The sequence below is a fragment of the Fundulus heteroclitus genome, chromosome 2, assembly GCF_011125445.2.
Source record: "Fundulus heteroclitus isolate FHET01 chromosome 2, MU-UCD_Fhet_4.1, whole genome shotgun sequence".
Lineage (NCBI taxonomy): Eukaryota > Metazoa > Chordata > Actinopteri > Cyprinodontiformes > Fundulidae > Fundulus > Fundulus heteroclitus.
The window spans coordinates 24959042-24969097 of NC_046362.1; the positions used below are offsets into that span (position 1 = coordinate 24959042).

The 10056-nt window shown below is 37.8% G+C and overlaps 1 protein-coding gene across 1 annotated transcript in view; it reads left to right on the forward strand.

The window, feature by feature from the left end:
• Positions 1 to 1319: 1319 nt before the first annotated feature.
• The window catches only part of ldlrad3 (low density lipoprotein receptor class A domain containing 3), a 147087-nt gene continuing 138350 nt past the window's right edge, over positions 1320 to 10056 (forward strand). Inside the window, exon 1 of the mRNA XM_012853268.3 lies at positions 1320 to 1712. Coding sequence (XP_012708722.2) covers positions 1661 to 1712 — 52 coding nt within the window. The 5' untranslated portion in view covers positions 1320 to 1660. The remainder of the gene's footprint in view (positions 1713 to 10056) is intronic.

Here is a 10056-nt window from a genome sequence, read left to right on the forward strand (position 1 = left end):
AAATCCAACCAAAAATAATTTAAAGCTGATGGTTGTAATGGGAAAAATGTAAAAAGTTTCCGTGCCTATAAAGACTTTTACAATTCATGTTTTTCTTGCACATACGTGCTGTGGATTGTAAATATGTATATATTTATATATATGTATATGTATATATATAGACATATAGATAGATAGATAGATAGATAGATAGATAGATAGATAGATAGATAGTTAGATAGATAGATAGATAGATAGATAGATGTGTGTATGTGTGAGTATATATATAATTTACAGCTTTATAAGCACTGCATGACTTCCTGAATACCAAATTCCCCACTGAGTGTGTGTGGAAGAAACTGCCAAGTTTTACAGGGACACCAACAACACAGTAAAGGGAACACGTCTCTTTCTGAACAAGTTTTTCTTTGCCTCCCTGCCAACATATTTCTTTCATGCTTACATTTTTCATTTAGCCTTTTTCCTTTTAACTTTCAACAAGGCAATCCCTCCGTCTAAAGCTGGATTAACAATGTGTCATCCGCTGGCTCCACATTTGCAATATACATGAATCAGGCATAATATTATGGTGACGTGAAAAACACTAATTAACTCTTCATCACTGGGCCTGTTAGTGGGTAGGTGTGTTAGAAAAGCGAGTTCAGGTCATTTCAGAATAAAATTGCTTATGTTATATTAAAAGTTACCCACGCAGTAAAGTAAAAAAGGTTTCTTTCACCTAGAGGGCTGGACGGGTGTACGCTGCTCGTCTTGGGAACACATGGTACCAGAATGCAGCACAGGAACGAGCCAAGCCAGCAGAGACAGTGTGAAATGCTTTGGACAGTGATTTGCTGGGAGAGCTATCCTATCCAGCTTTTTTTTTTTTTTTTCTTTCTGTGTCACAGGTTCCAGGTATAAAAGCATCAATGCAGACCATGCACCCCTGGCTGCAGCTACATCATCCTGCGATGATGTGAGCAACCACAAAGCAAAATAAATAAATAAACACATTAAATAAAAACGTCTCAAGCTTGTTTTTGATGAGCACAGTCAAAGTTTGAGACGTTGGCGTGTCCTCCAGGTTCTCTTTGGGATGTGCTGGACAGCTGCTGGCCTCTTTTATAGGCACCTTTATAGGGAACTATTGGAGTCATGCAGGTCTGTTTTGGCAGCAAAAGAGGGGCCACAGTGGGTGAAACATTGTTGGCGTCGGTCTTTAAGCGGTTTGTTGGTTAAAGTTTATTTATACGTTCATTGATTCATTTCGCTGCCCTCAGCCCGCTGATAAAGAGCCGCTGACCCGGACAAGCCGACCTCTGCTCCCCAGCACTCTGCCTGCGGCTCCGCCTCCCTCTCAGCACCGACCGACAGCAGAGCCAGTCCGCCCGCCACCCCGAAGCCCCTTCAGCTCGGGCTTGAACGCGTTTCCTCCTCCCTTAATTCTCCACGAACCGGGCTCGGTACCGCGCTCTGCCAAGGCGATCCGACCTCCACCGAACTAAACGCGCTCATCACTTCGCCGGAAGCTCCGACAAAAGAGTCCAACTTTACAGGAGCATCGGAGAAGTTTGTTTTTCTTTCTTTTTTTTTTTTTTTTTGTCCACAGTTTCTGGCCCCGTCGCGGGGGCAGGACAACAGAACCAGGCCAGCAACGGGTGGGGAGAAAGGCGACCGTACGATGTGGATCTGGTACCTTCTGCTTGGTTCGGGGTCAGGCTCCAGAACTGTTGGTAAGTTTTCTGAAAGCGCTCCGGGGAACCGAGGCTGTTATCACGGCGCGGACACGCATCAGTGAGGGGTGGGAGGAGGACAAAATCTGCTGCAGGGATCTGCTGCCATTGTCGTCGGGGAAGTTGGTTCAACTTAACGGATAGTGTTTTTTTTTTTTTGTTTTGTTTTCTTTACTAAACCGAAAGCAATCAAAGCTGTTTTCAGTCGACTCAAGTGGGTTTTTTATTCCGAATCTGTGCGTGTTTGGGAACTTGTATCCTGGTATAAATATTTCTGTTATGCTTTTTCCTTTTGCTCTGCGTTTACAAATGGAAATCTAAAAAAAAAAAATGCTTTTTGTTGACAAGTCTACCTATGGACGCTTTTCAGCCAGTTGGAGTTTTTTTTTTTTACTTCCAGTTTGAACTTTAGGTAGGGTGACAATATTTTGATATGCCAAAAAGGACACTTGGCTCAGTTGTGTAAACACTTTAATGATACTCTGTTTACTAAAAGAAGACTTATAATATTAACGTACCGTATTTAAAGTATGCATTATCTGTGTGGTTAGAAAGAATAGTTATCAAACTTCAGGTAGGGGAGAGTGGGGTGAAGTTGTGCCACCCTCAGTCTCTAGGTAACCATAAAAGAAACTGGTCATAGGGCCACACATTTTTGAAGAGTCAGCCATTTCCACTCATCCTGCAAAGGATAGAGCCTAATTGCATGAGAGGTTAGCACAATTAAGGACAAAGTAAATTTTCAACAATCAAAGTTTTTTGATTGTTGTGAATAGTAATACATTTTTTAAAAAACATTTAATATAAGTTTTAACGCTTTGCCAAGCTACACAATGAGTCTAAAAAGCTAGCATTAATGTTAGCACAAAACTGCTGGATAATGCATTTTTTGGGTTGGGGTGATTTGTGCCAAAAGGTTAAGGGGTGAGTTTGTGATTATTTTTCCTGACACCTGGGGTCCGTTCTTCGTACGTCGCTAACTCAGTTAGCAGGATTTCAGTGTTGACGATTTGGCAAGATCTTGGATCTTTTGGTTCTTCGAAAGACATCCTGCACTTGTTGTCATAGCAACATGTGTGCCAGCTTAAGCTTGCTCAAGAGCAGGCTTATTTCATGTAAACAAGATTAGATCACTGCTGTATAAGCGGAGGAGATGGAGAAGTCTGCCATAGCCATGTCTATTTTTACGACAGCAACCTGTTGCGGAAGGTGCAAGAATAATTTGCAGAGTTTTTCGAATTAATTGCGTATTGCGCAATAGACAGGATCCTGTAGCGCAGTGCGACAGTCATAATACAGACAGTGTAATTGTAGAGAGATTTTCTTGGTGGCTGTTATAAACAGACAAACACATCATTTAAAAGTGGCTTTTAAAGAGGAAAAAGTGGTGTTGGAGCCATAAATCTAAAATATTTAAGTTATTTGTATGATGGTTTGCTTTTTATTTTTATCCTATTCAGTAAGAAGATTTGTTCAGGCCATTTTTTTGTGAAGTTTAGTTTACTTTGAAAGGCTTGCTTCCTGTCGAGCCGTATATTGTATTAGAAAAAACTATGGATGGATTATCTAGCCACGGAGCAATACAGTTTTACCGTGTAAACTTTGGATGACTTGGAAAAGGAAAATTTAAATTTTTTATGGATAAAGATTTTTTTTGTTAAAATTCCCAGTTTGCACATGTCCTTTACTTCCCGTGTCTAAGGAATGACACTGAAATTTTGATCTCTTGACATAACAAGTGCCTTTTTAAAATAAAGTATAATAACCTTCCAAGCTCTTGTTCTGCTTGGGAGAAAAACTGTGCGCGCTCTTTGGCCATGCTGAACAGCCAATAGCAGCGTTTATGTAGAGTAGCAGATCAAAATTACCAATGAACTCTATCGAACACTTTTCTTCTGCATCTAAAAACAAAATATTGGATTCAATGTTTTTACTATAGCAATAATCTGTTAAATTAAGTAATCCGTGGATGATGTATTCTAAGAGGAGTGACTTTATCTAATCGTTTTACAAGATCTTTACAGATTATTTTGATATCAACGTTAATAAGGGATATGGGACGATAGCTTTGCCTGGCTTAAGCAGGAGGCTAATGGTAGCAGAATTCATATTAGTTGGAAATCTGCCATTTTCCTGAGTTTCCTGCAACATTCTGTGGAACCTTGGTGCCAGAATATTCCAGAATTCTTTATAAAATTATGCTGGAAATCCATCTGGACCAGGAGCCTTTTTATTGTGTATGCTTTTGAGAGCTTCCTGAATTTCAACTGTTGCCAGCGGTGAAACAAAGCATTTCTTGATTGGCAAAAAATACCTGGATTTTCTTTCTTTTTCTTACAAAATCATGCAAGTCTTCAAACTGTGTTTTACAGATCACATTCTCTTCACGTCTTCCTCTTGATGAGTACGTTGACCAATAAAAATGTTGTTGCTAACATCCATACAGACCAATAGAATTGTACAAGGTAGCCAAATGGACTCCGTCAATACCAATGTTACTTTTAGCAATGCAACTGCTTCTAAACACTACACAATATTTGAATTGAATTTTTTTGAAATGTAAACAGCATTTCAGGATTATCTCGCTGAAACATTTGGAGAAAAATAGTTGAAAGAACAAGGTTAATCTCAACCCTAGTAATTGTTTCTGGGGCCAGGACAACGGTACTTGTCGGACTGTATTGTGCCAAGCGTAAAGTTTGGTGGAGGGGAGATTCTGTTGTAGAGTTGATTTTTCAGGAGCTAGTCTTTGTCCCTTTGTTCCATTGAAAGGAACTCTGAATGCTTCATACCAAGAGATCTTGGACAATTCCATACTCCTAACTTTGTGGGGACAGATTGGAGATGGCCCCTTCTTCTTTCAACGTCACTGTACACCAGTGTGTTAAACAAGGTCTATAAAGACATGAATGCAAGAGTATAATGTGGAGGACCTTGACTGGCCTGCACAGTCTGGTTCAACCTTGCGACTTTTGAGACTCATAAACTCTTAAAAAGATTTTAAATTACAATGTTGTTATTATTGTACTTCCGGGTCTTTGTAATTGTAGATCACAAATCAGTTAATTCCTCTGTTTAGGTTTTCTCTCCTTCCTCTCACTCTTTGTTAATATGTCAAATAATTTGTTGATTGTCTATATTTCTTTGTGTTTCTTTTGCTTCATTCCTAATTATTGAGTTGATCAACAAAACTACTTGTTTTTGATTCCCAACTCTTGTTTAACCATCTCATAATATTTAGTTGCATCATTGATTAATGTTGGTGTTAAACACACTAAAACCCTGTATTGAAATTACCTGTTTCTTTTTTTCATAAGTAAAAAAAGATCACTGATTGTAACGTTAAATAACTGATGCATACGATTCAGTTTTGATAGATTATAGACTGACTGATTTTTGAAAAGGCTATTAACGTAACTTGACTTAATATTACAACTATGTATTGATGTACCCACCAAGTGAACAGTTTCATGTACCCAAATTTGCCGTATTTAACCTAGAGCTGGGTGATTCATCCATCCATCTTCCGTCACGCTATATCCCTGTTGGGGTCGTGGGGGGTGCTGGTGCCTATCTCCAGCAATCAATGGGCGACAGGCGGGGTAAACCATTGACAGGTCGCCAGTATGTCACAGGGGTGATTAATCGATGTAATCAATTAATTTGAACTTATGATTTTTTTGGAAAATCTGGATTTTATTTTGCTAATGCACTCATTGGACTTCCAGAAAGAGAATAGCAATGCTGAATATATGTTTAGGAATATATATTGTCAAAATATTGTAAAGATCATAATACGAGGCACTTTAATTTACCTATTTGCTTATTTATTTATTTTTTAAGTTAGTTTGAAGTTACACAAGTGAAGGGAAGCCTGTTCTTAGCCCATTGTGTAATGCCACTAGCAGGAAACATTTTGGGCCGCCATCTTGTTCTACAACCACGTTTCACAGCTTGTTTTTAGTTGCACTTTGAATTCAGGTCAACTCCCAGATGAAATGCTTGACATAAAAGTAAGTTTTTAAAACAATGTCTTTAATTTATTTTGTGACAAGAAAAGGAGGGTTAAAATTTATTAATTGGATCTGGTACAATAAAACCGGAGATTCTATTCTTAAGACATATCGTCCAGGCCAAATTTAACCCTTGATGTTTTGGGGGGAGTTGCATCCTGTCCATTCAAAGTAAAATATAGTTTACTTTGGTGTACCCTAAGAAAGCCTTTCATGGTTCTAGTGTCATCTTTTTAGCAACAGATATTTTTGAGAGTAAGGTTAGTAGAAAGATCTTGAGTCATGGATTGATATTTTAAATTCTGTTCTGATTTATGAAGTCAGATTTTCTGTCAGGTTATGCATAACTAAACAGAAAGACGAACGGCCTTGCTGCCTCTTGCCTGTGTATCCTGACCCACTGGGTCTTCATGTCCTTTGCTTACTGAGCTGCACATGAACCTTAACTGACAGTTTAGCTAATAGGTTCTGATGAGGGTCATATTGAAGTTACTGCCTTGTAGCTCTGGAACGGTGTCCTCATTCTGTTAATAACACACAGAACAGTTAATGCGTTTTTAATAGTTCATTTCAAAATTGAGAACAATAAAAGGTAGCAATTAAGATTCCTGCACTATACTTCAGTGATCTGAAACTATTTCTTTTAATGAAATGTCTACTTCAGATTCATCATTGAGGAAAATATTCTCTTGATTGTGTCAAAGCCCTGTCTTGTGTTCTCAGCTGTGGCAAAGCAGCATGGAGCATTTACTAAAATTAGAATTTCCTTCCCAGCGGGATTAGCATTGTTCTTCAGTGCTGCATGCTTTATTAGTTTTGAATAAACAGAATTTGTGTTGATATTACAATGGTAAGGTGACGGTATCGGCAACATACTTTATTGCTGAAATATGTGTATGTTTGCATGTCATTCAGATCATTTTGTAAGTTATAAATCAGCACAACTGTTAGTGTTAACAGCCAACAACATTATCTTCTATTCAATTAAATTGTATTTATATAGCGGCAGTTCATGAAACAAATGTCATCTCAAGGCACTTTACAAAGTCAAATTCAATCATATTATACAGATTGGGTCAGATTATACAGATTGGTCAAACATTTCCTATATAAGGGAACCCAGTTGATTGCATCAAAGTCCCAACAAGCAGCATTCTTCTGAGGCTTCCTGTTTGGTATTTTTCACTATAGCCATGCATCAATAACATAATGTCTGTGTTTAGGAAATTGTTGCAGCTCTGTGTATTAAGGTTTGACATTTGGCTCAGAAATGTGTAATCCAAGGCAATATCCATAAAGATGTTCAACACAATTGAGACAGAACATCTATTTTGGATGTATTTATTTCCCCCTTGACAAGGATTTAAAATTTGCTGTGTGTTTGGTTTGCCTCATTACTGTGAATGAACATGCCCTAAGCTTACATTTCATAAACTTTGCCCACATAAGCCAGGTGATTTGAATACTTTCATAATGTCCCCAGGAGAGGCTATTTGGGTCATTCAGTGAACTTGATGAAATAATCACATCCTCGGTCTGCTCGTTGTTCTTCGTGTTAATTTTCTGCAGCCTGGCTATGCCGCAGCAAGCCTGAACCAATCGGTTTTGTGTGTTTGTGCTTATCTTTGAATATCATTGGAGCAGAAAGGAGAGACAAAGAGATGTTGTGTTTTCACAGTGGCTATAGTTGCATGGTTCTGAGATAGCCTGAGATTAAGTGTGGCTCTGGTTCCCATAGTTGTTAAACAAAGCCTCATGACTGGAGTCACGTTTCCGAGCCGGGTAACAGAGCAGCTTTGACAGCTATAAATGTCGTTTCTACCTCATCATTTCACAGTATTACAATACTCCTTTTTCACCAACATAGTGTTTGTGTGCAATTGGACTTTCTACTGTTGGCTGTATAGAATTATGTGTGCTCTGACCAGTCTGTGTGCTTGTCTGATCAATAAATGGTGTAAAGTATTTTATGAACTCCAGTGTAAATGGATTGAAGTCAACACACCAGAAACAAGGGGGGTACAATCCAGTGGGGTAAAGTTTTGAGGAAGCTCATAACTGATTGATTTTGAATCAATTTTTTCAAATATACAATGCAACAACGGAGAAGTTTTCTCTATTGTTTCATTATTCTGTTTATTGTTGCCTGGCATCGATCTACTTTGTTTTTTTTAGTGCTTTGATGAAACTTCGAATAAAGTTGACTAAAGCACATCAACCATAAAACTTTTACTCTTTCTCGACCAAAGCATATACAACCTCCATATTAGTTTTATGCACTCAACTGTTGTTCTTTTTTTAATTAAAAGTTAATCCCCAAATAGTAGCAGTAGTGTACACACTGACAAGGTCTGGTAACTTATGTCTCAGCTAAACATATTCTCATTTTAAATATGCAAGCCGTAACAAGTTTGTGTAATATTTATTTTTCACTATTGTCAGGTGGTGTAGCAATACATTTGACCCTTGAGAAGCGATGATACTTGACATTAGGTTGTTCTGAACAGGTAATGTGGTCCTTTTGCTAGATAAAGCACATAAAAACAGTCAAGTGTAGAAGTATCCAATTCAGATATGAGATAGAAATGATCTAGATTCATTTTAAAACGGTGAAATATCCCTTCTCTTTACTTTGATAAAGTATGTATCTGATTTAATATATATATATATATATATATATATATATATATATATATATATATATATATATATATATATATATATATATATATATATATATATATATATATATATATATATATATATATATATATATAACTTCTTATCAAAAGTTTCACCACACGAAGTTATGCTGATGCACCAATTACATAATCTTGCTTGAGACGGACATCATATGGTAGAGAGTTAGGAAAGATCAAAAGATCTTGTGCCGTGGGACCTCGTTGTGACATTGTGGTCTACTGTTTTATGTGTACTTTCTCAAATTAAGCTTGCAAATGTTCCATTTGAAAACATCCCGTGTGTTTTTTTTTTTTTTTTTTTTGTGCGCACACAAGTTTTTCTATATCCTCATTATCTTCATAGTTAACCAGCTCTGTGCGGTGTCCAGTCAGTTATTCTTCTTGCGCTGTGTGCCCTACCACACCCCCCACATTAGTTTGTTTATTTTTGTAATAGACCACCTGAGATAAGAGGCTTAGTTTGAAATTCATTATAGTTTTTAATGCATGCAATTACAACTTTGCCCCCTTTTTTTTGACATTCAGGTATTCTGGTACGTTATCTGATCTTTAACCATGTCTAATAACTAGAATGAATTCTGCAGGCCTACTAACATCATGCATTAACTCAACTCTGTGATGAAAGCAGTTAGAAACACAAGAGGAAATACTGTGTGCAATTGGTAGAGAAAGTTTGCTTTTTTTTTGTGAGCTGGCCCTTTAAGTTGTTTACACTGGAATTGTTGATTACATTTTCCCCAAGCCTGCTTTGGATCCAGAATAATAATGTTGCGATGACCCGGATAACTGAGAATTTGCACAGGCATCCAGAATAATGTCGAAGGCGAGTTTATTTGTAAAATATTTTCTTCAATATCAGTGATCATGCCATCCATTTTACTTCTTTTCTTTACTTTTCTGATCATAAGAACGTTTTCATTTTAACAAGAAATGAAAAAGAATACTTGGTTTAGTGTAGAGGACGTGGCATAAAGCGTGATCCAATGAATATAGGTAAATGTTTAATGAAAAAGTATATTATTTAAACTACAAATAAGTTGCATTTTAGAAGCAGTTGCACAATTGGAGTATTTCGCTGTTATTTTGTGGTTTCATTAGTGGTTGAGACTGTAAACACATTTACCAGGATGATGTGCATTTTTACTCATTGACTGGATCAAGAGAAAAGGCTCGTCAGCCGTCAAAGCTTTCAACAAGGCCTGAGCCTTAAGTCAGCGTTAGGATGACCTTCCCAACTTAAATGTTCATCTAAGGTGACCCATCTGGGACGAAAGGGGCCTGCTGTACGACTCCCCCCCGTGTTGCTTCGCTCGCTGTCAGAAAGGGAATGGAAGCTGGAATGCTGACAGCTGGCTCCCCTTCTGTCCCCCGTGATTAGCAGTCATTTGCTGTCCCGTGTCGCACAGCCTGCATGTCAGCCAGTGTGGACACTGGCAGGCTATTTCAGACTGAAATTTCAGCATTCCTCTGTCAGATCAAACAAACGCTACCTTAAAGGTCAACAAAAAAAACCCCATAGTGGATTAGAGATAAAATCAGGGCTACTGATCCCCTGTTTGTTTGCAGACTAGAGGAAAATGTATGTGCTGTAAGCCCAACTGTACATCCCTGAATATTTGCTTGAATTTT